At 36.5% G+C, this 27,942-nt stretch overlaps 1 protein-coding gene across 5 annotated transcripts; it reads left to right on the top strand.

Moving 5' to 3' along the window:
* On the top strand, positions 1-27,870 carry ING3 (inhibitor of growth family member 3). 5 transcript variants are annotated; one of them, XM_015067317.3, is made up of 12 exons: positions 4-171; positions 419-490; positions 3,190-3,290; positions 5,568-5,633; positions 15,980-16,076; positions 17,751-17,822; positions 18,741-18,821; positions 19,096-19,253; positions 19,832-20,025; positions 21,798-21,993; positions 24,526-24,564; positions 26,113-27,870. In XM_015067317.3, the coding sequence occupies exons 1-12, from the start codon at positions 144-146 to the stop codon at positions 26,227-26,229; spliced, it is 1,221 nt and encodes a 406-aa protein (XP_014922803.1). In that variant the 5' UTR covers positions 4-143; the 3' UTR covers positions 26,230-27,870. The 5 variants fall into 5 exon arrangements, 3 of the variants coding, with proteins under 3 accessions (XP_053074140.1, XP_014922803.1, XP_014922802.1); XM_015067316.3 differs by having other exon boundaries at positions 5-171; positions 18,702-18,821; XR_008296690.1 differs by lacking the exons at positions 15,980-16,076; positions 19,096-19,253; positions 19,832-20,025; ... (1 more) ...; positions 24,526-24,564; positions 26,113-27,870 and having other exon boundaries at positions 2-171; positions 18,741-18,822.
* Positions 27,871-27,942: the final 72 nt, after the last annotated feature.

The raw sequence follows: 27,942 nt of genomic DNA, 5'->3' as shown, positions 1-27,942 counted from the left end.
TCTTTTTTTTTTTTTTTTTTCCGCCGAAGCTGAGCGGGTGCTGCTAGCGGAGGCGCCATATTGGAAGGGACAAAACTCCGGCGACAGCGAGTGACACAAATAAACCCCTGGACCCCCTCGTTCCCCCAGCTCTAAGGGCCGCGATGTTGTACCTAGAGGACTATCTGGAAAGTGAGTGGGCGGCGCTGGCAGGGGCCGTCTGTGGGACCTGCGGGCGGGCAAGAGCGCGAGTGGACGGGGAGGCGGGATGGCGGGAGGGAGGGGGAGGCGGGGGATGTTTCTTTCTCACGGTAACTGGCAGCCTCGCTGTGGGCTGCCGGCTCCTTCGACCCCCCCCGCACGCACGCACGCACGCACTGACGTAAGCGCGTACTTTCGCCGTTGGCCCCGCCCCTCTGACGGACTCTCCCTTTGACAGTGATTGAACAGCTTCCAATGGACCTGCGGGACCGCTTCACTGAGATGCGCGAGATGGACCTGCAGGTGCAGAGTAAGTCGGCGCGTTTGCCCTTCGCCGCGCGCGTTCAGTCCAGACTTCCCTGCCATCGACTTCATCGCCTCCGCTATTTGACTCTCCTCCGGCTCACTGGCTAGTGGATAAGGAGTTGTGAAAAAGAAAAGGCAGTGCCTAATCTTGCCTCTTGCTTTCCACGCTACTTTTCTCCTTGCTTTTACAAGAGAAGGAGGCATTAGGGCACGTGTATCTGTTTCTTCTCGAATTCGAGACTCTGCAATAAAAGCTTCTGTACCTTCAGTGAGGACGTAGATACCTGTTTTAATGCACATCGGTGTAAATGTTGAGAAGATTTTGACTTGAGCCCTTATGTATGGAACATAGATTTCAGCATTTATACTTTTAAAGTTCGTTCTATTCAAAAATTTTCAAGAGCGGAAAACAGAAGCATAGGTGATAATGTGGTTCTTTAGTGACCCTGGTGAACTTGGAATGTCAAATTTTGGAAAGTTACACATTATAGGATACATTCTCAATTGTCAACAGGATGATATTTTCTCAAAGTGAGGGAAATAAGATTTTACTGTAAAGCTTCTTATCTGCTGTAATAAAAATTTTGACTTTTTTTCTATCAGTGGTAGCTTGGTAGTCTGGTTACTTTTTCCCAAAATTAACCTTGTTCTTTCACAGAGCAGTATGTGGTTTATATGATCATTTTTTTTTTCTGTGGAGTTTCTAAAAAAGGGTTTACAATTCAAAGAAAGTAAAGAATCAGTGTCTTTGGAGATAAGGTAAATACTTAGAGCAACATCACACTTAAGTACAAATTTATGTCCACCATGCTCTGAATGAACCTCATGAACTTTCCCCTTTTATGAAATGCGTATAATATAGCTGTTCCAACTATCTTGTAGACATACTATATTACAAATTAAGAATGCGAAATGAATTATATGTTACTTAATTAAAGTATATAATTAGGTGTACCTTTTTAGCTGGATGTTTCTCCCGCTTTGGAGAAATTCAGCTATTCCTTAATTAAATTGTATAAGTGATAATAATGGCCGGCTGGCCTTCATGGGGTGTATCCTCAAAAAATAGGTTTCTTGATCCCATTTATTCCAGTGATGTTTAGGCTATACACATGAAATGTTTCTCATGCTGCCCATGTTTTTTTGTTTTTTTAAAAGTAGAGGTGAAGGAAGACCTGGGTTTTGGGATATGATTGGGAGAAAAGGGGTATTGTGGAAAGAGATCAGAGAACCAACCATTCCTTGAGGTAGCTAAGGACCTGTACTTTTCCTCGCTTGTCTCTCTGCCCCTCTCCACCTTCCGCACCATTGTTCATGAATATACTTTTCTCAGCCTCTTGTCAGTTTCATGTGGCCGCACTTAATACAAGGTGATAAGATATGGAAACTTTCTTTTATTTGGTGGATTGTAGTGTAGAAGTCTGAATTGTGTATTTCTTTGACTTGCTCACAAAATTCATTTTAACTTGAAGTTAGAAAATGCTTAGACAAAGGAAAATTCTTTTAAAAAATTAACTGCAAGACTTCTTAGAATCTTTAAAAACCTATTATGCCCTGAAAATCTCCAAAAGGTTTTCCTCAACTTACATAGCAACAGATTCCACCCCTCCCTTTTTTTTTTTTTAACTTTTCCTTTTTTAGCAGACATGGAATGAGATGACCATTCTTGGCATAGGCTTAGAGAAAAACATTTAGAATAAATAATATAGTGTATGAAGTGAATAAATGATTGTACCCTCTATTTCAGTCATGATGTGAGACAATCGGGGGCTTAATGCATATAGTGAGAGTTTAAAATCTTTTTATTACTTTTTCTTATTAAAAGAAATGTAGGGGTGCCTGGGGGGCTCAGTTGGTTAAGCCTCCAACTCTTGGTTTCGGCTCAGGTTATGATCTCACAGTTTGTGAGTTCGAGCCCCACTTTGGTCGGGCTCTGCACTGACAGTGTGGGGCCTGCTTGAGACTCTCATTCTCTCTCTCTCTCTCTCTCTCTCTCTCTCTCTCTTGCTCTCTCTCTCTTTCTCTGCCCTTCCCCCCCCCCAACACACTTGCTCTCTCTCAAAATAAATAAACTTAAAAAGAAAGAAAGAAATGGGAGGATTATCTACTGGTGCTTTTTAAAAAAATTTTTTAATGTTTATTTATTTTTGAGAGAGAGAGAGAGAGAGAGAGAGAGAGAGAGTGCTGGCAGGAGAGGGGCAGAGAGAGGGAGACACAGAACCTGAAACAGGCTCCAGGCTCTGAGCTGTCTCACTGAGCCTGATGCAAGGCTCGAACCCAAAAACCTGTGAGGTTGTGACCTGAGGCAAAGACAGACGGTTAACCAACTGACCCACCCAGCACCCCTCTAATGGTACTTTCGATGAGAAATTGTGTTTTGGCACATTTGGCTGATTTAATGCCATTAGCTTTTGATCCAAAGGCTGTACTATTGAAATACTGTCGTACAGAACTTACCTATGTAGTCGACTCCTTTGATGACTGGAAAATTTTTGAAATAACAAAAATAAATTGTGAGTAGAGAAAATTGTTATTTTTTTCTAAAGTAAAGCATTACATAATCAAAGCATGACATATTTAAGTTATTGGCCAAGTGAAAGAGTGTATGTTGTCAGATATTTTTTTCTTTCCCCAAATCAAAGCATGTATATTCAGTATATGAATTTGGTCATCTAAATATGAAATGTTTTTATTATGTCATAGATGCAATGGATCAACTAGAACAAAGAGTCAGTGAATTCTTTATGAATGCAAAGAAAAATAAACCGGAGTGGAGAGAAGAACAAATGGCATCCATCAAAAAAGTATGTTCAACACTCTGGATGATTTATCAGTAAATACTGGGACTCTCTGAGAAAGATATTTTAAAATGAAATAGTTTTCTGGATCTCAGAATGAGGGAAAGTTACCAGTGGCTCTTTAAAATTTAAATATTTTGTTGTGGTTTAGAGCTTTAGGTGTATGGATTTTTTTTTAATTTTTTTATTTATTTTTGGGACAGAAAGAGACAGAGCATGAGCAGGGGAGGGGCAGAGAGAGAGGGAGACACAGAATCCGAAGCAGGCTCCAGGCTCTGAGCTGTCAGCACAGAGCCCGACACGGGGCTCCAACTCACGGACTGCGAGATTATGACCCGAGCCGAAGTCAGATGCTTTAACCGACTGAGCCACCCAGGCACCCCTAGGTGTAGGAATTTTTAATAACTTTTTGGCAATAAAAATTAGCAACTTTTTTTAGAGAGTTACAGAATCATAAAAAGTACAGTTTTTTTCTTTTAATTTGTTTTATTCTGTTTACAGGTAATTAAAGTTACCTTGTCTTTAGAGATGAAAATACTGTCTTCTAATTTTGGCCCCAAACTGGTATGAAAAATAGCACACCTTGAAGCATATTTTACATATTGCTAGGTACCTGAGTTGGTGGAATCACAAAAGAACAGAATTTTAAGAGTTGAGAAGATCCTTAAAAAAATCTTTTATTTAAAACTCTGTATGAATTGGGCCTAGAAATACAGAATTCCTTGAGTTTTTGTTAATTTTATAGTACTCTCAGGTCTCTTCCAGATTAGAATGAGTATCAGATCTCCTCCCAAGCTTTGCTTTAAATGTATGACCTAGTGTATTTGGGATACATTGGAAGAACTACATAAAAGACCCACATTTTGTCGTGACCTCGTTTAGCTGTGTGACATTGGACAGGTTCTTTAATATCTCTAATAATAATGGCTCCTTCATCCCCATCCTTCATAGAATTGATCAAAGATCAACTGAGAAAGAAATTTGAAAGCTACAAATTTCGTGTATTGTGTTATTTATTTTGCCACATGGGAGGAAGATTATTTCTGTTAGGAGAAAAAAAATTAGAATCTGTAACAATTGGTCCTGACTGGGAGGATACCTGGAGACCCAGGTGTGTATGAGTATAGACATCACATATACAGTTGACCCTTGAACAACATGGGTTTGTATCAATGGGTCCACTTTATACCTGGATTTTTTTTTTTTTTGACAAATACAGAACAGTACCGTAAAAGTATATTCTGAATAACATTTTTTCCTCTAGTTTACTTTATTGTAGGAATACAGAATATAATGCTTGTGCAAAACATGCATTAATCTCCTGTTTCTGTTATCAGTAAATGCTTCCAGTCAACAGTTGACTGTTAGTAGGTAAGCTTTTGGGGAGTCAGAAGTTCTATGTGGATTTTCAACTGCAGGGGGGTTGGCATCCCAACCCCCGCCATGTTCAAGGGTCAAATGGGCAACACCAAGTCAGTTATTATTCCTTTAACCTATTAAGTTTTTGGTGCACTGCAGCTTGGATATACCCTTAAAAGTCTAAAAGTCCATGGTTTCTATGTTTTTAAATGATTTGCTTTATATGAGGAGAAATCTAAAGTATAGATTGACATTGTATGAATTGTAGGAATTAATACTTAGCTTAAGAGAGTTCTGAGACACCTGGGTGGCTCAGTTGGTTAAGTGTCCTATTCTCTATTTCTGCTCAGGTCATTATCCCAGGGTCGTGGGATCGAGCCCCTTGTCAGGTTCCTCACTGAGCTGCTTAAGATTGTCTGTCTTTCTTCCTCTGCCCTTCTCCCCCACTCTTGTGCTCTCACTGTCTCTCTCAAATTAAAAACAAACAAAAAAAACCCTGAGAGTTCCAGAACAATTGGAAAATAGAGACATGCAGGTCAGAATATTTTCAATATTTATACTTTTATTAAAAAAATTTAAAAATGGAGAGTATAAATTAGATAAATTGTAACGTTTTCTTTGAAAGAAAAAGTATTCATTAGTTCACATAACTTTTACTAGTTTAGAGGCTAGACTTGGAATAGTATTTAATTTTACTTATATCTTTTTTAGAAATGCTTAACATCTTCCTTTGATTCTTGACCATTGTATAAAATTTCTAATCCTACCCCATCCCCATCCTATCCTTAACTGGGTTTTTATTGCTAATGTAGGTTGACTGACATTGAATACAGGGTATGATAATGAAAATGCAGTTTTATGTCCTAACTGCACATATTTTTAAGTTATTAATTTGTTCTTAAAATGAAAATGTTTTTTATTCAGGATTACTATAAAGCTTTGGAAGATGCAGATGAGAAGGTACAGTTGGCAAACCAGATATATGACCTGGTAAGTAAAATTAATGTGAATGCTGTGCTATAGTATTTACATTATGGATTATGTTTTAAGTTTCATTGGCTTGAATGTTAATAGGAAGAGCAGACTAAATTTGAGGTATTGTTTTCTTGGTCCCATTTAATTTGAAGTTTTAGTGTCCATTTTTGGTTTCTTTGCAGAAAAGAGAGTCTGCAGTTTTAGTTAACAGGTCTAGAACCTTACATTTTAGCCGAATTTACTTTGCTATAAGGTTTTATCCGATGTTAAACTTGTTTTTTTTTTTTTCAACAAGAATTGATGTTTAAATTTATTTTACTAATCCTTATTTTAAGGTAGTGTATTTACTTCCCTGTAAATCCTCTTGAGATTGTTTCCGTGGTAAAATACATGTAAGACTACTGTGCTGACAAGACTTTTTGGTAGCCTGATTAAATGAAGAAGAGAATCATTTGAAGTCAGTGTTAACAGATAGTACTCAACTATCTATTAAGTGATGTCAATAGATAGCACTCAACGACTGGCTCAGGTGGCAGAAATGGGAAACACTCAATTAAACTTTAAAAAAAGGTTCTTTTTTGCAGTAGCAGCACTTGTGAAAGATTGAAATCACTAAGAAGACAGAAGCAGTATTTCTCAAACTGGTATAATTATGGTGCTCTCTTTTATGTTAAGCAGCTTCTAAAATACATCCTTTAGGAAATACTTATTTCTGGTTCTGCCTCAAAGCAAATTAAAGCTAAAAAGAAACAAGTGGTCACTTATGGTCTCCTTTAGCATATAGATTTCACATCGTATTTTTGTAATCTTACCTGGATGCCATCTTATTACTGAACAAGTATATGTAAACGTCAATGTTGTTGGTGAGCAAGACACAAGATAAAAGGTACATACCACACATGGTGCACATTGTAAATGTTTATGCAAAACTAGCAGACATTTGTCCTGTGAAGCTATAGAAAATGTTTTGTTGTTCTCATATAGTAGAAAGTTTTACTGGTGTAAATCACCTAGGCTCTTTTGTTCATACAGTTCTGAAAATAATTCTGAAAATAATTTCATGAAAGATATACTGCCTAAAGAAAGGTAGAACAAATGGTAGCTTGATTTACTGTGGAATTGAAAAAAAAAAGGTTCTTAATTGTTTTGGTCTTGAATTATATATATATAGACATAGAAAAAGACATTTATATTTGAATCCAAGAGGAAGTTGTTTAGTAACATCGTCCTCATATTTAATGATTATACGTGTCAGTCTTTATTTAGAGACTACCTTCTTTTTAAATCATATAGATCTTTGGCTGTATTCTTGGGTTATATTTTGTTATTTTAGTACTTTTTGTATGTTTAAAAAATACTTCATACACTTAGAAAAATATGTATAATATAAATACGTTCTTTTTAAATATGTGTGTTTTTCTGTGTATGTATTTATATATTATTTATGAACCGCACTGTTTATCTACTCTTGTGCTTCGTATAATGGAGTTTTACCTGGAGTTATAACGAAGGAGTAAAAAGTAAATGCTATAAATGGCTTGTGTCCTCAAGGTGTTGGTAAACTAGTTGGGAAGATGTGTCCACAAACTAAAGCGAAGAGTCTGTATAGAAACAGTGTAACAAATAAAGATTAATGCAGTTAAAGTTAAATATCTGATAAAGGGCTGAACTAACTCACAGTGGAGTTATTGTTAATTTCTTAGAGGTTATGAAATGAGTGTTGAACAGAATTTATTCAGAGGCTGAGGGGCCTGGATTAGGTGTGGTATTGAGGGGAAAGCATTTCACTCAGAGATAATGGATAAACAAAGAATGAAAATAAAACCTAGTAAATTCTTTGAGGGGGATAGATTATTTAGGGTAGGGAGTGAGGTAATTGAAGGTGATGTGATAAACTGAACAAAATGTAATAAAAAGCAAGTGCCCATAATGGATCCATACAGATGTGAGTTCAGCCACTTCACTGACAGTGGGACTTTGGAAAAAGTATTTAATCCCAGAACCTTGGTTTCCTGATCTGTAAAATAGCAGTCTTAATTTGTGCCTTACAGATAGATTTGCACATATGTATATAAATGCTGTTAGCTGGGCAGATAGTAGGCGCTCACTTCTTTAAAGATTCACTCCATCTTATTCCTCACACTGGAATTGTGCACTTTCTTGGAGCCACTGTTTCCCTTTCAGCTCTGCCAAGTTGCACCTGGTTTTTCTCCAGTCTCCCAGTATTTCCAGAACTGCCTTTTGTCTTGTCTTTTCTTCTTTCTTTCCTTCCTCTCCCCTTCCTTTCTCTGTCCTCCTTCTGCCTTTTCTTTTTGTGACTTTTCTTTTCCTCTCCCCCTTTTCTTCCTTCCTATTTTAGCACTCCATATTAAATTGCTGTTTCAGGCTATTGTGACATCTCTAATATAAAAATCCATTCTTCTTTGAGACTTAATTGTCTATTATCATCCTTCCATTTTTCTGACCTTCCTCAGTCTCCATGGGTGCCACTCATAACGGTTGCTGTTCCTCAGGACTCTGTCCTTGACCTGCATTCTTTCTTACTGTATTCAAGTAGTTCTCACGTAGAGGTAACTCTCTTCCCTTCTTCTGCCCAACTCCAGAGGCCAGAAAGACCAAATGACACATGGTGAAGAACTGATCTCTCAAATGCCAGTTTTATCCCCTGCCCCACACACAACCCAAGTTGAGAAATCTCTCCATTAATTTTCTGTGTGTTCTCTTAGTTTTAGCAATTATACATGAATGATTCCCCAAGCTCAGACTTCTCTTCTGAGCCTATTCATCTTACCTGAGAATTCCAGGCCCTGGAGCTCAGTGTATTCAATCTTAACTCTTAGTCTCCCCTTCAACTTCTCTCAGAAGAACCGCTGATCTTCCAGTTATTCACATTGGAATACCGAAAGTTATCCTAGCCTCCTCCTCGTCCCTGGCCTCCCCACATTTAGTTGATCACTATGTCGTGTTCGTTTTTATTTTCTAAGCATCTCTCATTACCCCTTCCTCTCCAATTCTACAGCCTGCCGTCATTCAAGAACTTTAACAACAGCAAATGACTGGCATGCTTTTCCTTCCGTCTTTGCTTAGGAAACTTTCTCCATCTTTCATAATCCTCCACATGCAGTCTCTTTATTAAAATTGCCTTAATATTGATATCTGTGTCATTTATATCTAGGAGATGAGATTTGACCACTTAGGAAAGTCAACAAGAGTGATTAAAACAAATTTTTTTTTAATTAGTTTTCTTTATTTTTGAGAGGCAGAGAGAGGGCGCGTGTGGGGGAGGAGCAGAGAGAGGGAGACACAGAATCCGAAGCAGGCTCCAGGCTCTGAGAGGGCAGCACAGAGCCTGATGCGGGGCCCAAACTCATGAACCGTGAGATCATGACCTGAGCCGAAGTCGGACGCTCAACTGACTGAGCCACCCAGGCACCCCACAACAAGAGTGATTTAAACAAAAGATTTATTTTCCTCTCGTGTAAAATAACTGTTGGAGGAGGCAGGCCAGGGGCTGTGTGGCAACCCCAACATCTTTGTTGTCCCAGGCTGCTTCTGATCTGTTCCTCCTCTTTTCTGGACAGGTAGAAGAATTGCTGTGGGGGTTACTCAAAAGGGCGTATTTTGCAATTCAGTCAGCTCCTTTAAAGGAGCCTGGAAATTTTACCTACTGGTTCCTGCTTATCTTCTTGACTCCTTCTAGCTGCAAGGGAGGCTGAGAAATGTTGCTTAACAGGGTACGTTGCGACCCTTGGAGTACAATTGGGGTTCTATGAGTAAGGAAGGAGGCTATTGAGTAGGTAATTAACAGTTTGGGCCTTACCTTACCCTCAACAGAATCATACTGACCTCTAAATATTGTCATTCCCATGGTTTTATTATTACTTTAATTAAATAATTATTTATTTACCTTTTACTTGTATGTGTGTCTTCCCTACTATAAATGTCAAGAACTATGTCTTTAAAAAATCTTTTAGTGTTTTCAGACTCTAGCGTAGTTATTTCTCAGTAAACATTTGTTGAACAAGATCGCCTAAATTATTTAATGGAGACGAAAAGGCACTAACGTGACTCCCACATTATGAGTTTAGTGGCTAGAGTTTAGTGGTGTTCAGTTTGTTGCATCAGATATGGCAGTTGAGTGACATTTTCTCAGAAGGTAACAGAATCACATTTTAGTATATGCTAAGTTTGGCTTGGTTTTGACGGACAAACACAGGCTGCTGTGCCAAACATGGGTAGGCAAATAGCCACCTCTTGTCAAAGTATGGCTTTAAACCAAGAGAAATGAAAGTAATATAATTCAAGTGAGTTTAGTTTCCTTTATAGAATCATTTAGCAGACCACACATTCAATCTTATGATCTATGTCTTTGCTCACATCTTTTTGGCATCCCTCTCTTTAAATTGCTCTCAATTTTTTTAGTGTCTTCAGTTTAGATAGATTTCTATCTCTGATACATAAGCTCATTTTGAAAGTTCTAAAACAGGATTTATAGATATGCCTTCAGCAAAAGGGGAATTTTTTAAAAAATATAAAAAACTTATTATGAGGTACATGTTTTATTTAAATACCTTTCACTTTATAGTTGTACATTAATAATTTTTGACTATTTTCAGTACCTTTGCTTTTAAAGAGATTCCTTTTAAAGTATGAAAACGTTTATTAAACACTATTAGGCCTTGACAATTGAAAATTATGACAATATTATTTTTGTATAATAAAAAATATTAGATCTCCTAGCCAGGGCCCTTGAGGGTACATAAGGTTTGTAGTCATTCTCTACCCTCAGAGCCTGGCGCAACAGATTCGTTGAATGGTGAGCACAAGGACAAAGACTTCGGAGGTGATCTAATCCAGTGTTTCCCAGACCTTAATATTTGCATCCTACCCTCCAGGCTTTTAGAGTGTTCATATCATCTGTACATCTATTTACTAAGTAAATTTTAAAATGAAATTTGTGTAAGAGGAAAATTTATTTGGTAATCTGATATTATTAATGTAAATGAAAAAATGAGTATCACTTATCACAAATAAGTCATTATAAAATGTTAAAAAACAATAGCCTCCTTGGAATACTTGTGCTCCGTGTTGCTGCACCACTTTGCCAGAGTGGCGTGTGGAGTTTGAGCACTTTACACTTGAGGGTAAGTGTACTTTTGCAGGTAATTGCAGTTGAACGTAAGGGGATTATTGCCTTGTTCATAGGGAAGTTATTAAATGAATTTACTATCTTAAATTGGTTATATTCCCCAAAATATCAACAGTAAGTATCCAGGTGAAAGTCTTTATAAATAGGAAAGAGGGGAAAAAAAAAAAGGAAAGAGGAATTAAATTCCTATAACATTTAACACTTGAGAGCTTAGGGAGCTAAATACTTCAAAGGTGAGTGGATAGGGCACAATATAAATGTAAACTTACAGCAATTTTCATTCATAGATCATTTATCCAGTAAACAGAGGTACCTCTATTTATACACTTCTGCATAGTGGGAGAGAGTAACTTTGATTCATTCAGCAAATATTTGTAGAGCTCCAGCTATGAGCAGTCATTGGTATAGTGGGCAGTAATGACAGACAAGCAATGAATTTAGGCATAGTATCAACTAAAGATTAGATTTTGGTAAGTGCTGTGAAGGAAATAAACATTGTGGAAAGAGGGATGAAGAATGAATTACTAGGGGAGGCTGTTAAGAATGTCACCAGGATGAGTGTAGTCTTAGTAGGTGACATTTGAGGTAGTACTTGGAAAACGAGAAGGAGCCAGCCATGGGAAGGGAGCTTCAGAAAGCACATTTTGGGCAGATGATGTAGATGATGTACCACGCGTCAAGTCTGAGGGGGAAAAGGGCTTGGCCGGTCCAATCAGAAAGAGGCCAGTGTAGTTGGTGTATGTAAGAAAGGTATTCAGAGGAGGCAGGCAGGAGCCACCACAGGCAAGGTCCTCCTGTAAGCCAATGCAAGCTGTGTGTTTTTTCTTCTGAAAGCAGCAGGAGGCCACCTTAAACAGGAGTGAGGTATACCTTAGAGGAGATTGTCTGCATGCCTTTGCTTAAACATTGTGTTATTGTGGTAATTTCAAGTAAGCGTATATTTACAGATTTTAATGTACAATAATTTAGTATATAATTGTATTTGATTTGCCCCTCAGTGTTTTATATAGCATGGTATTTGATTGTATTATTAATTTTTGAGATACTTTATTTACTTTTAAAGTCAGTAGTAAACTTTTAATACCTAGAAGTAGCCCTATAATGTTACTTTCATTTATTAAGAAAAGAAACGAGACTGCATAAATATCCACAAATGAAGAGATTGGTGGAATTAGAGGTTCTGTAGAACAAACTGAAAATTCATTTCAGTAGTCTTAGTGAAATGAACAACAACAAAAAGCTGTCCTATTAAAATAAATTCCTTCTAGAATCCTGATGCTCATAGTCATTAAACACTTATTTGTGTTTCTCAGTCAGATGTCACTGTCATAAGGCTGTATTACATTACAATACCTAATAAAGTTGATTTGTGTACACTCTGATAGAATTTGAGCTTTTAGTTAATGCTTGAATGATTTTAGCAGTCTCTTAACATTGCTCGGTACCCTTGAACTTGCTTCTTTTTTATATCCTGGCCTGTTCCTGAGATGATTATATTTCAGGTCTACATTTTACCTATAAATTTGAGAATTCTTCATCTGATACTCTAATTAAGGAGATATATTGTGTAAGTTTGACCTTTTGATTTGTCTCCTATCCTCATTGTCTTTAAGGAAGATTAGATGTAGTTTATGTGCTTAGGCCTCAAATATTTGATTCAGCCTAAAGATGGGTCAAATTTTCACCTATTTTAAATAAAATTCAGAGATGTGGAGAATCATTTTCATGACTTGTCAGAGAAATAATTTGCCATCACGACTCCTTTTTCTTCTCCAATTTACCCTCTTTATTCACTGTTATCAGATCTTTTCACAGTTAGAAATTTATCTCTCATTGTCATGAATTTCAACTTAGAACTTTATATACTAACTTGTGCTCTTTCTAAAAGGGCAAGCTAGACATTTAAATTTTAGAATGGCATGGTATTAGAAGCCATAAATCACGCAGAAACTTTTTAAAATGCTGTATTTCGTTCAGTTTGGGTCCATCAGTGACACATCTTAAAGTTTGAATATTGGAAAACTGGGAGTCAAAAGAGAAAGAATAAATGATTACAGTTCTATGCAAAAATGTTCAAGTATGAGGATTTTTTTTGTTTCATGCAGAGGGGCCAAGTGTGACTTAAATATCTTTGTGATCATCAATATGTTAACAAATAATGTTGACAGAATTTCCTTTGGCTCTCAAGAAGTCAGAAAAAAGGTAATTGATTTAAAATTAAAGGAATTACATTTGGGGTTGTCAGATATGATTTGGGGCTATAGAGCAAGGAAGATTTTGCTGCTGTTATTTATTGACATTCAATGGGGAGCAAATCAAATAATTAGACTCCATGGTCAGCCTTGTGTTAGAAAGCTGTGGTTAATGGAAAATGTCTCTCAGTTGGCGTAGGACCCTCTTTACTACTATAAATCAATCTTATGAGGTCAGATGTGTGTGGAGGAGTGGGGTAATTTAGGTTCTTGCTTTGCCTGATACCTATGGGGCCATTATGGTGATCTGCCAGAACAGGTGCTCTACCCATGCAGAATCGTGAGGGTAGAGGACATGCAGTCCACAGCTTTCAGTCAAGTTCGGTGTTCTTTCTGTGGCTGTTTAATACCATTTAAGTACTCTGGTGCTTTATAGCTTAAGTTAAATCTGTGGCCAACTTTCTAACTTTAATTCGATTTAGTACATCAGCGGTGAATCTGAGACAAATTAATTCTCATTGCCTACTGATTGCTTATAATATTCATCTGTTCATAATCTTTTTTTACCTTTCAGGTGGTAGGAATGATTGGAAGTTATCTTCCAAAGCTGCCTGCCTACTACAATGTGGTTTAGGCTTTTCTGTGTTTGTTTATTTTAATTATGTATTTGGTTTTTAGAATTATGAAATCGTGGGATTCTGCTGCTTTTTCTGAGCTGCTAGTACTGGAAAATTCCATCATTTTCCATGTTCTCATGTATAATAACCCTTATCAGTACTATCTTTAATGCATCGAAACAGTTATTAGATGCAGGGGTGGAAGGAGTTAGGGGAGGGTCCATGGCGTCGCCATCTCACTCTGGCACCATCTTCCCAGCCAAGATTCTAATATTCTACCTGTCTATACTGTACATACCTGTTACAGGCCACACTGTTCTTTACTTTTTATTTTTTTTCTTAGAATCCTTTGTCTTTCTGTGTCTATTCATTCTTTCCATCCCTTCAAAGATGATACATTCTTCACCCTCTAACTCATTTATACCTCCTTTATGTCTACCACAGCCCAGTGTTTTATATATATATATATATATATTTTTTTTAATGTATTTCTTCCGATCCTTTTCCAGCTTTTGCTTATTTGCTACATCTAGGAGATATATATTTTAAAACATTATTATGTTAAACATCTTACAGAAATCTTGATTTGTCAGCTAAATTGTAATTCCTATGAAGGCAGGGATTCTCTCTCATTTTTCATGTGTCTGCCATTTAACCCAGTGCTAACTAAGCACATAATAGGAATGCAGTATTTATTAGTAGTATGATTGTAGTTAATAAAGTTGGTGGAGTATTTTCATTGCATTGAGTGTTCTTGGAATTTAAATATGAGTATTTTTTCTGACTTCCCTTAAGATTACATTTTGACAATGTAAGATGTATTTTTGAATAACTGAGGTCTGTGTTCACACATTATTGTTGGATGGGAGGTTCCATTAAAGAATGCTCAATTACCTGCATGTTCTTTGAATAGGAGCAACTGTCTGTAATATGAGACTCTATAGGATTTTAAATATTGCGAGGACAGTCTCTACCAGGCTCTGAAAAATGACTTGTGTGTGAAGATGGAGGGAAAAACTGGGTTTTAAAATATTGAAAAGTCACTAACCAATACCCCAATGGGTGCTGCTAATATACAAAATAGAAATAATACGGAGATATTCTTATTTTTCTATTTGAATTCTCTTATTCTGAGTTAATAAACAGTTGGGTGCTGCATACAGAAGTTCAGAGGGCAATGTTAGGTATAGATGGTGAAGTACAATTTATTACAAATAGATCAGAGTTAAGTTCCTTTTCCATAAGGCATTAACTGTTGCCTTTGGCTATCTTACTTAAACCCTCTAAGTCTTAGTTTCTTCACTTATGAAATGGAGACAGTAAAAACCTATGTCAGAAGATCAGAGCAAGGGCTAGAAAAGACAGAAGAGCATCTGATGCACCAAGCACGTTATGTGGCGTCTGACACACACAAATTATCTTTTGCTATTTTTCTCCCCATCTCCTTCATTTTAGGTACACGTTACTTCATTCTTATTTAATTTGTTTGCCCTCATGATGTATCATAGACCTCTTGATACTTGTCAGAAAGTCACTCTTAAATTATTTAACAATGATCCATTGGGAATCTGGAGTTTGAAAAAAGGTGTTGTCAAGAATATAACAGCATTTTTCAAAAAATTTGTGTTTTCTTTGTTTCACTTCAAAGTAGTAAATTTGAAAAAGTATTGAAAAAATTTTTAACATTAGCCTTAAGAAATTAAGACTTGCTGCTATTTGGAGGTATCATACAGTTTTCTGAAATCAGTCAAAAGATCTCTAGGTGAATGAAAAAATTTGCTACCTTAACAAGGACAGTAGTATTACAATAAAACCATTTTAACCAGGCTCTTTGGGGAATAGAGTTTTCTGGCTAAAAACTCCCTTTGTTTCAACCCTTTACATCAATGTTTACAAGTATAATGGTTTGATTTTCTGCCTTCGAGAAATGTATGTGTAGAATATAGGAGCGTCTTTGTTTATAGACAAGGATCTTTCATTCTTCATTCTAAGTAACAGTTATTATAGGATGGCAGTGTGGATGACCTTATTATAAGTAGGAGATTAGGTCGAAAGTAATCCCAGGGGATACTATAAAAAGTTACCAACCCTCCTGCACTTCCTCTCCCCTCAAGTCCCAAATACCAGTTTTGCTTTAGTTTCATATCCCACCTCTTCTAAATGTTTTCCAACAAATTGTGATTTTAGTTTCTTAAAACTTCACATTATTAAGGGAGACTTGAGAGATTATTTTGTCTAGCACCCTCATTTCATAGATTAAAAAGCTGAGGTGTAGGTTGATTGACTTGCTCAAGGATACTAAGCGGATTCACTAAAAGAAAAAAGGTTCAGTTTTCCTCATTAAACTGACACTTTAATAGTGTCCCAAATTTTGGTGGTTATCTTTGATCTTCTTTGAAACAGGTAGATCGACACTTGAGAAAGCTGGATCAGGAACTGGCTAAGTTTAAGATGGAGCTGGAAGCTGATAATGCTGGAATTACAGAAATATTAGAGAGGCGTAAGTAAAATTTACAGTTTTCCATCAATGTCGGACAGTCCATGTGCGAATCACTAAGGAGACACTTATCCCACGGGGACTTCTCAGATCCCGCGCTTCTGTGGATGGTGGCACCTGGGTCGGACAGGCGTGGACTCTAGCAGTTAGAACATTTGGGTTATGGATGCTGAGAGAGAGGATACAGGATATCATACACTCTCTCTTTATTAAAATCACATATTAAGTCATTCCATTTTTTAATATGCATATATATATTAGTAAGTTGAGGGGTAAGACCAAAGATTTAAAGAAATAGAACCATCTAGATACAGGTTAACCATCTGTCTTTAAATGTATTGACTTTGCCCTGCCTATTGGATACACTTTAACTTTGAGGAAAATTTTTCTTTTTTCTTCCTAAGAACTGCCTTAAGGTTTTTTCCCTCAGTAAGAAAGATTTTAATTAGTTCCAAAACACTTCTTCTCTTTCTCAAGTAAGTCCTTCTTAAACTTTTTCTTATTCATAAGAAGCCATTTTAATATATCTTTGCAAGGTTCGACTTGATCTCCTGCTATAATTTACCTGTTTATTACTTTTTTTTTTTCTTGGTTCATTTCAACAGCAAGAACATGTACCTATTTCTACACACTGATGAAAAATTTATTTATGGTATTAGGTGATGTGTTTATATATGTATGTATGTATACATGTATGTATGTATATATATTATACACACACACACACACACTCTCTCCCTCTCTCTCTCTCTCTCTCTCTCTTTCATACACATGCTCCCTAGAACAGGGAAACAACCAGTCATGAATCCATCTTGGTATCCGTAGTGCATTTTTGTATTCAAAAGTAGATCTGTCACTTTAGATGATCGTCTGATTTATTTGTGATACTTTTATTCCAAGGAAATCCTATTTGAGAATTGTATTTTGAGACAAAATAAAATATAACTGCTCTAATTTTTTTTTGAAATGCTGACAGTAGCTGTGAATAACAGTAATTCATGCCTATTCAGTACTGCAGGAAGGTTAATTATGCATCCTCTGTAAGGACACAGACATATGGAACTAAACCAGATCAAGTTCTAAAATCTTCTCCACCCTGTGCCCTGCCATAATTTCATCTCAAGGGATCAAGATAAACCCAGAATATTTCTTTAAAAGCATGTTAATGCTTGGCAGTAGAGATTCTGTGCCTAACTTCTTTCAGGAAGTCTTTACTATCATGTGTCATTTTAATGATCAAAGAATTTTCTTTCATGTACTAATGCCCCATCACCTAATACTGTAGGATCTCCCGTTGAAAGGTCTTCTTCAATCCAGGATAATTAGTTTGAGTTTTTCAGATCTTATCGGTAATGGACTTGTGATATCCATTCATCCACTTATGTGGTACCCACTGTCCTGAATTCCCCAATTAGACATTAGCATGCCTTGAGCTGTTTTGTACTTAAGGTGAATATTAAGAAGTGGATTATGTATTGTTTAGAGGGAGGATGAAATTGGCTCAGGGTGAAACTGGAAGTGGTGATTCTCTAATGTGCTTAACTAAAATGATACAGGCGTATGCATAGAACTTGCCAGTCCTTTGCTGGGTAAGGGTACATAGTGCCTTTAGTTGATTGACCTGTAAATTTTTGTGTTGACATTTAATGGAGTTGTATCTCTGTGCCTTTTTTTTAGGATCTTTGGAATTAGATACTCCCTCACAGCCAGTGAACAATCACCATGCTCATTCACATACTCCAGTGGAAAGTAAGTTTGGTTTAGGGCAGCTAAAATTAAAAACTCAATATATTACCTGTATATTCTTTTTAACTGGCTCTATGCCATCAATTGAGGGGGGAAAAAATTCCCTTCCTTTTCTTTTGTGAGATCTATTTTTTCATTATAGTTCCTGGTGGACTTACCTTCTTCATTTGGGAAAAAAGTATATTTGATTTGGGAGTAGAGAGTTTGCTTTTCCTGGAATACTTGGAGGACAAATGTATGGTATTAATAGCAGTATATACTTCCATATGCAGACACCTGACTCTCTCTAGAGAGTGTTAAAACCCAAGGCAAATGATAACTACTTGATGGTAGGCTCTTTGTTTTTGTTGTTTTGTTTTGTTTTTCATCCTTGCTTGTCCAGTGCTTAGCCTACTTTGGCATATAAGAAGATCTCAAATGATTGGTGGGCTAGTGAGTAAATGAATGCTTGGTTGGATGTTAGCTTGCTAGAAGACTGTATCAGTGCATTTTGTGACAGATCAATTTGAATGAAAGAAGGGTTGACTGAAAACTGTTCAAAATTGTAGAGTTTTGAAAACAAAGTTCCTCTCATGTTATATGTGAAACCATGGTGAATCGTGGGTTATCTGCAGTACTTTGCTACTGAAATTTTGTGGGGTTTTTTTGTGATTTGTGTGAGAAGTCTCCTCTTCTTTTTTTTTGTTTGTGAGAAGTCTACTCTTAATGAAATAGGTGACACAGAGAGTTCTTCTTATCCTGTCCTCTAAGAAAACAGACTGTTGTGTATTCTGTGAAGAACTCAGAACATAGCTGTACTTGTTTATAACTGGATGGAAGTATTATGCCTTGTCCATAGTTCTTTAAAGTTTAAAAACACACAGATTCTTTCTTTATATTCAGAAAGGAAATATAATCTGACTTCTCACCATACAACAACAGATCATATTCCTGAAAAGAAGTTTAAATCTGAAGCTCTTCTATCTACCCTTACATCAGATGCATCTAAGGAAAATACACTAGGTAAGTTTATTATCTTAAATATGAATTTTGCTTTTTGTTTCTGTTAAAATAAGGGGAAATTAAAGCGTTCGGGATTAACGAAGCTTACAGATTTTTTACTTGGTTAAAGTCCACATGTGGGAAAAGAAGAAAAAGGAAAAATGGAACATGAAAATTTTATAGTGGCGTGAAAATGTTAAATTTAACGATTATATCTGTACTGGGAAATAATGTATTTTAAGCTCACTAACATTATGTTCTCTCCAACCATTCTTATTTCTTTAATTCTACATAGGGTGTCGAAATAACAATTCTACAGCCTCTTCCAACAATGCTTACAACGTGAATTCCTCCCAACCTCTGGCATCCTATAACATTGGCTCATTATCTTCAGGAACTGGTGCAGGGGCAATTACCATGGCCGCAGCTCAAGCCGTTCAAGCCACAGCTCAGGTAAAAAGGAAGAGGTTTGGAAATGGGTACATTTTGTCTGAATCATTGGCAAACTTGAATAGAAACAACCAGATGTGAACAGAAAGAGTTTTTTTATGTTGTGTAGTTCCATTTTTAAATCATGGTCTTATGGTACCTGATATGAATATTTAATGAAATGAATATGCATTAATTTACCTGATTGATAATGAAAAGTGAAAAATAGTTTCGTGCAATCTCATGCAGAGCCCTTCACCCAGTAATTGCTCATGATGTGCATAGTCTTGACAGTGAGCCACAGCACCTGCTAGGAGAGCACTCTGTTCTCTCTGCTGGTTTCGGGGTTTCTTCAATAGCCTCAGGACTTAGATTGCCAAATTAATATATTCCAAATTAAGTTGCCCACTCTATAGTCCCCTCCTAACTGTGTAAAAACTGATTTTAAATCTTTACATAAAGTAGCTTAAATTACAGTGATGAAAATAATGGCTTAAACAAAATAATACTGGATAACCAACATAATATTATAACTAGTAGGACTGAAAAAGAAAGTCTGCATACTTATATTTATTAATATTCTCCATGAATGTCTATTTAAGATGAAAGAGGGACGAAGAACATCAAGTCTAAAAGCCAGTTATGAAGCGTTTAAGAATAATGACTTTCAGCTGGGAAAAGAATTTTCAATGCCCAGAGAAACAGCTGGCTATTCATCATCTTCAGCACTCATGACTACATTAACACAGAACGCCGGTTCATCAGCAGCCGACTCACGGAGCGGGAGAAAGAGCAAGTAAGTTTGATCATTACAGTAGCCCCATGCCTTTACTAAGTATGCAGGCTACTTGGTACCCAGCTGGGCTTCCGTGTATTAAACACAGGTAGCATATAAAGGATCAGGGTGACCTTTAGGGAAGCAGGGAGACATGACATTTTCATCCACACTGCCCTACTTTGGAGGAGTAAAGTCTTTAGAAGACGTTAAGTGTCTTTAATCTTTCTAAAGTCTTACATTGGGTATAAATGACTTCTGTTTACTTTCTTTCGTTCCCTAGGATAAACCATTTTATGGAACTTTTTTCATCTATGATCCCTTATTTTATCATGTGTTTCAATGTAAATTAATGCATAAGACACAAATTTTATCCTGGGAGTTTTTTTGAATAAAATTATTCACTTTTATTAGAAGTAAATTATCTTCCTTCATTCTTGGTCTTATGCCCCCAAAACTGAAATTATGAAAATATCTCTAGATTGAGTGTATGAGACTCTAAGGAAGATTGTCTGAATTTTAAATATGAAAACTTAACAGCATTCGGCGCCACCTGTCCCAGGTGTCTGCGTTTGGTAGGTGTTCTGCCGTCATGGAAGTTCTGAATGGTAGGCCAGAAGAATAGGTTACCTAGTAATTGCATCATAATTTATTTTTAAATGTATTCTATTTTCTGTGGGTAAATCTCTAAAAGAATGATCAATGTAGAATCAACACAAAAATGCTAGATATCCTAAAAAATAATTCATCTTAGTGACCCAAATTTATTATAACTGCCCATGATAGATTTCCCTATTTTTAAAATTTAATTTTAGCATATAAATAATAGTAAATTGCTTGTGAATTTTAACACTCTATTTCCTATCTAACACAGGTAAGTATTCACATATTGACAGATGGTCATGATCATTTTCATCAAATGCTTTTGTGTATTTGTATATATATTTTTTTATTTAAATTCAAGTTAGTTAACATACAGTGCAGTCTGGCTTCAGGAGTGGAACCCAGTGATTCATCTCTTACATATGCCACCCAGTGCTCATCCCAAAAAGTGAGAGCAAACGGGATTGCTGGAGGGGAGGAGGGGGGCGGTTAAACAGGTGATGGGCATTAAGAAGGACACGTTTTGGGATGTGTATTTGTATTTTATATTTTGATGAAGAGTATTCACTTGGCTTAAAAATACAAAGAATGGGGCGCCTGAGTGGCTCAGTCGGTTAAGCGGCCAGCTTCGGCTCAGGTCATGATCTCATGGTCCGTGAGTTTGAGCCCCGCGTTGGGCTCTGTGCTGACAGCTCAGAGCCTGGAGCCTGTTTCAGATTCTGTGTCTCCCTCTCTCTCTGCCCCTCCCCCGTTCATGCTCTATCTCTCTCTGTCTCAAAAATAAATAAACGTTAAAAAAAAAAAATTAAAAAAAAATACAAAGAATGTCTCTAAGGTAGCCATAACTAATATTAATTCTTAAAACTATTACCTATAATTTAAGTCAATGCTACGTAGTAACTGATTAAAAAATTATTTTAAAAACCAAGATATGCTGAGTTTTTTTAATATCTTTATTCTCCAGAAAACAAAAAAATATAAAAAAAAAAGCAAACGGTTATGAAAGATAATTGCTCTTTGTTGCTCTCAACAATTATGCTTTCAAATATGTTTATCAGGTTAGTTTAACTTTACGTTAAATGTTAATTTATACATTTGATGTTATTTCATGTCATACCACTCACTTAGGAGTTACTCTCACGTAATTTCTTTTGGATGCTGAGCAAATAGATCTGATACTGTTCTTTCAGAAACAACAACAAGTCTTCAAATCAGCAGTCCTCCTCCTCCTCCTCCTCCTCCTCCTCTCTGTCATCGTGTTCTTCTTCATCAGCCGTCGTCCAAGAGATGTCTCAACAGACGACAGTGGTACCAGAATCCGATTCAAACAGTCAGGTTGATTGGACTTACGACCCAAATGAACCACGATACTGCATTTGTAATCAGGTAAAAGCATAATCTGAATCAAATAGAAGAAAGGGAGCTATTTCAATTTTTTAAGTGCTCTTTTTTTCCTCCAGTTAAAACACTTTTGCTTTCTTGTGTAAGGAATGTAATAGAATGTGTAAGTCACCCATAATCTCAGCCCCCGGATACAGCCTGTAATTAGACATTTTGATTTATCACTGCCATACACCCCACAAGCATGTTGTCTTAGTCTGCTCAGGCTGCCGTGACAAAATACCACAGACGGGGCGGTTTAAACAGCAGAACCCTATCTTCTCACAGTTCTGGGGGCTGGGCTAGTGTCAAAGTGCTGACCGATTCCATTCCTGGTGAGGGCTCTTTTCCTCGCTTGCCAAGGGCCACCTTCGTGTTGTAGCCTCACATGGTGAAGAGAGCACTGGTGTCTCTTCCTCTTCTATAAGGGCACCAGCCCTACTGGATTAAGATTCCACGCATATGGCTCATTTTCACCTTCATTGCCTCACAGACCCTATCTCCAAATACAGTTGAGGGGAAGGGATACAACACAAGAATTTAGGGGAGAGGCACAAACATTCAGTCTCATACACATATGTACACACAGATGTGCAGATACGCATGTGCATGTATATGTTTGTGTGTATGTGTATATATGTGTGTGAATTTGACCAGTTCGAGTCACAGTATATTCTTTATGTAACACTTTTTCACTAAGTCATATGTACTGAGCATCATTTTTAAGTAATTTTTTTAATCTTCTCACAGTTATCTGTTAGGCTGTGTGTAACTTTTTAAACCAATGGTTAGCTATATGTCTTTTAGTGGCTTGAATTCTTTTGAAGTTACAAATAATGTTATGGTAGACATTTTTTAAATGTTACCCATTTTATACATGTATTTCTAAGATAATCTTTTAGAAATAAAGTTAAGTTAAAATATTTGTTATAGACTACCAAATTATCTTCTGGAATTCATTACCAAAAATTGGTGAGCGTTCCTGTTTCCTTAACCCGGTCCAACACTGGATATTATTCTGTCTTGAAAACCATGCACCAATTTGATAGTTTTATATCACAATCATTTCAATTTACGTTAGTAGTAAAATTGGACCCTTTTTGGCCATTTTTATTTCTTCTTTTATGAATTGACTCTTGATGGTATTGGCCGATTTTTCTATCATTTTTGTCTTGTACATTAAGAATGCTTTGCGGTTTATTTTTTTTATTTTTTTTATTTTTATGTATTTATTTTTTTAGTTTTGAAATTCCAATTTTATGGAGTAATGACTCAGTCTTTATGAAGTCAGCCATGGGTTATATGCTTAGGAGGCCTTTTTGCTTTTTTTCCCCTTATAAATGTGTCTTTTATTTTTTCTTATTTGCAAATGGCTTTGTCTAGCTCTTGATATACTTTAGTTTCTTCACATTTAAATCTTTAATCTATCTACAATTTATTGTGTTTAATGGTGTGAGTTGGCAATCTAATTTTTGAGAATTTGCCATTAAAGAGTTTGTTAGTTTTTGTACTGTCACCTGACAAACTTTTTTTTTAAGTTTATTTATTAATTTTGAGAGAGAGACAGCACAAATAGGGGAGGGGCAGAGAGAGAGGGAGACAGAATCCCAAGCAGGCTCCACACTGTCAGTGCAGAGCCTGATGTGGGGCTTGAACTCACGAAACCGGGAGATCATGACCTGAGCCAAAATCAAGAGTCAGACTCTTAACTGACTGAGTCACCCAGGCACCCCAAACGTTTTTTAATATCAGTGATTAAACAAAGAAAATTGTGTAAAAATCCTGTCAGTTAAAGTAGCTTACCTACAAAAGAACAAAATCAGATTCACCCTAGATTGCCTATCTGTAACACTGGAAACTAGTTAAGTTGATGCAATATATCTGTAGAGCTCTAAGGGAAAAATCTGGGTGCCCCCCCCAAAATTGTTACCCAGAGAAGTCATTCATGCGCGTACAACCATATACAGATACTCTCACTAGTGCAGAGAATCAGTATACCCTCTAGTTAGAACCCTGTCTGAAAAAATGTTTTGGTCCATTGAGAACATAAGTTAATTCAAGAATTAGGAAATTATATTATAAAGTGCTGGTGATGATCAGCAAAAAGAAAAATGAGAAAGGGCAGATAGTAAATTTATAATAAGTTTAGAAGTTTCGACTATTGACTGCAAAAATATAAATGACCTAATGACCCAAGGAAAAGTAAAAACCTTAAGTAAGTAAGTAACCAAGAAAGAAATGTAAACTCTTTATAAAAGAAAGCACACACAAAGATAGTCTGTCGAGGTTCTTTCATACGTTCCAAGAGCACATAATTTCTGTGTATTTCTCGCTGTCCCTCTGCCCCCCAAAATCTTTTAGTAAAAAGCTCTAAATTATATAAAATCTTTATTAAAAAAGTTATATACCCTATTTTTTAGTGCAATTGAGTATATGGTATATTTCCATCTATTTCCTAACAGTATCATAAACCATTAATTTGGATTTAGATGCTTGTCATAAGTCATAATAAAAAATATTTACTTTTATTTGAACTAGGTATCCTATGGTGAGATGGTGGGCTGTGATAACCAAGATGTAAGTATTAAATTTTTTCTGTTTGGGAATGAAAAAAATAACAAATTATTATTACTTGACTATTTTTCTTATTTACTGTGTCACTGAGTTTAAGAACACAGGTTTGCAGTTATGTTAATTACATATTAATGCTAGAATATTTCTCTGCAAAACAGGTAATGTCCCTTAATGTGTTCCCAATGTAAGTTTTTTTAAAGCTAGTTTTATGGTTTCATGTGCAGATTATAATTCTCAAAAAGTGTTACATTGTATGAAAATTAGAAACACTCTCCACCTCCTTTGCTAAATAATACAGTGTTTACTAGAATCCAGTTCACCTATTACGGTGAAGAACTAGAATTTTAAAACAGTGCATTTTGTCAGGAAGCCCGCGGCCAGGGGTTGGGGTGGAAATGTTGAGGCTGTGATGTGAAGATATTTTCCTCCTGTCAGTATAGCACTTCCTGTTGTACTCTGCAGCTGTCAGCTGATAAGAGCCACTTCTGGTATAAAAAGTAAAAGAGGTTTGAAAGAAAAGAATTCCTATTTCTTTTTCAGGAAGCTTAATTCTGGTTAGAGATCTGTTTTTATTGGATGCTGAGAATATTTCTTCTAGTAATTTTATTCCCTCCTTACTGTCTCAAACTTCCAGTCCCCCTCCATTTATCTTTTCCTGCAGAGGGGTAACAGAACCCTGAATTCTAAAGAAGTACTAATCCATAATGTCAGAATCCTGAGGTTAATCAACAGTTTACACAATCTGAAGATTGAACAGGGTTGGCTTGGTGTGCATTAAAGTTTGTACTTTCCTGACATGACAGGGTCACCCCAACAGCATGTTCACATAGATGGAGACAGACTGTCCTCCTTCCCTCTTTAGAATCACTTGTGGGCTGTTTGTGATTATTGTAGAACAGTATTGCCCGATCATTTCAAGAACAGCGTTGTAAAGTCCTGGGGCACTTAGTGAAGATGATGCATTTCCATGACCGCCCCGTTGTACTCTCTGATCCCTCTCACTCCCAGGCGTGCCCTTCGAGTGCTCAGATCTCCTGTGCCCGTGTGCAAGTGCTTAATGTGCTGCAGAGTAGAATACTTCTCCTCTGCATGTCTAGGCATAGATCTACCCAGAGAGGAAATCCAGGGTATCCCTTCGTGTTTTGCATTGCAGCCAGCTTATTCTACTTTATAAAGCAGTGAATAATGCTGAATATTAAATAAAATCCGTAAAATATATTTGCCTTTTTTGTGACCCATCTCACTTCTTGCCCTTGAAAGTTGGTATCCTCCAGTTTAACGAGAATTAGTGAATTTTTGTTCGTTTGTTACTTGGGATTATGAAAAGGGATTATATGAACCTCCGAGTTAACAAAGATGCATGCTTTTTCTGTGCCTCCATTTCCTCATCTCTGAAACTTAACCAATTGGATTCAATGATCTGTAAATCGGCTCCTTGATCTAAAAGTTCCGTTTCCATAAATCTAATAATACGCAGTCTAGTGGGCATATTTCAGCGTATTCTGTAATCTTTAGAGGTCTGAACGATTTCTCTGCAATTTTGCCTTCCAGTGCCCTATAGAGTGGTTCCATTATGGGTGCGTTGGGTTGACAGAAGCTCCAAAAGGAAAGTGGTACTGTCCTCAGTGCACCGCCGCTATGAAGAGGAGAGGCAGTCGGCACAAATAAGGGTGGTCATTTCATGTGAGCAAGGAAAAACTTCAACTAAATGTTTTATATGGGACTTTAAAACAGAAGAAAAGAGAAAAGAGAAACAATGCATTTCCAGGCAACCACTTCAAGGATTTACATAGACAATCCTGTAAGATCTTGAACTTGAATTTTATGGGTTGTATTTTAATAATGTAAGTAAATTATTTATGCACTCCTGGTGTGCTACGAATATTATTCCAGTTAGCCTTGGATTCTTTCAGTGGCCAACATATGCAGACATTTGTACTCCTCAACCAGTTTCTCAAAGTAATGGGCATTCTATAATTTAGACTTCAGAGAATTCCAACGATGAAGATTTTAAGAAAAGCATTTTATATTCAACAGGTATGTTCTGCTGCATGTACTGTACTCCAGAGCTGTTATGTAACACTGTATATAATGGTTGCAAAAAAAAAAAAAAAAGTCAGTGCTTCTAAAAAGAATTTAAGATAATGGTTTTTAAAATGCCTTTATAATAAGCTTTGTTTCTTTGTGAAACTAAATTCAGCAGGCTGAAGGAAATGGTTCATGTGATAAAGTGGGCTGGTGTCCTCTAGAGTACCTGGGTACATAAACAGAAACTCCTGTAGGTAAAAACGAATCTGTGCCATTAGTCTTTATATGTTTCTGCATCCAGATAGAGTGCAGTTCATGGGAGGGGAGGGGGGGGCGGGGGAGGGGCTGAAGGGCAAAGGGTGTTAAAGTGATACATTTTTATACCAAATGTGTTTATTTTTTTGTGCAAGTAATCCTTAAAATTGGAATTGTATTAGGTGTTAAAATAAAGTTTTTAAAAAATTACTTGTATTTATACTTTACACACTCAATAAGGAAAATTTCTTAATTCCAATTAACTTCCAGTTTTCCTAATCTAAAAAGGACAGAGGCCCAGGACACAGAATGCTATGTAATCTGTGATTTCTTAAACAATGCTTGGAATTCGGGACGTAAAAATAAGGGAAAGACATTTTTAATGTAAATTTGAAATGCAAATGTATTTTTCTAGAACATCTCTCTGGCTTTTCCTTCAGTCTAAGGGACATGAAAACAGTCTAATTATAGTAGATAAAATAGAAATAATGGTTATAGATGTTTTGACTTTAGGCAGTGTGGCCAATTTAAATAAAGAGACCTCCTGGATTGGAGCTTAAAATTCAGTTCTATTTCCGATACTACCCCATATTGGTATGACAGTTCATTCAAATTTTGAATCACTCTGGGCCTTATTAAACCAGGGTGATGCTGGCTGCAGGATGTCTGTAAAGCACTCCTAAGGTTTTATTCTATAGGTGCTATTTAAATTATAAATTTTGCATAGTGGAGGTTTTATTTCAGGTATAATATCAAGTCTGGTTGGTAGAAAAATCCTTAAAACTTTAAAAGTACTTATTACATCATATTTCTTTTATGTTGAAACTTATGGGTCCATTAGATTTCTGCTTTAATCAAAACCACTTATGAGCCTCTTAGAACTTTTTCAGAAGTCTATAAAATCTATGCAATGCTACCCAAAGGGTATGGATTAGGTAGGGGATTTCAAAGGTCTCTTTTAGCTTCACGAATCCTCAACTCTGAGCAACTCTGAGCTGTTGCAGAGTGATTTTATAGCTGGAAAGCCCCTAAAACAAAGTAGGTTCATTTGTGGGTATTCATGATTTCACGATATCATAAGTATCATGATTTCGTAAC

Source organism: Acinonyx jubatus, chromosome A2 (genome assembly GCF_027475565.1).
Source record: "Acinonyx jubatus isolate Ajub_Pintada_27869175 chromosome A2, VMU_Ajub_asm_v1.0, whole genome shotgun sequence".
Classification (NCBI taxonomy): Eukaryota; Metazoa; Chordata; class Mammalia; order Carnivora; family Felidae; genus Acinonyx; species Acinonyx jubatus.
This window is presented reverse-complemented; position numbering and strand designations above follow the sequence as displayed.

Excerpts from the sequence above, each read along its gene's own strand:
- ING3 (XM_015067316.3), top strand. The coding sequence starts at position 144 with ATGTTGTACCTAGAGGACTATCTGGAAA. Across the intron at positions 18,822-19,095 it reads ATCTAAGGAAAATACACTAG|GGTGTCGAAATAACAATTCT; the intron begins GTAAGTTTATTA and ends AATTCTACATAG. Across the intron at positions 24,565-26,112 it reads TGGGCTGTGATAACCAAGAT|TGCCCTATAGAGTGGTTCCA; the intron begins GTAAGTATTAAA and ends TTTGCCTTCCAG.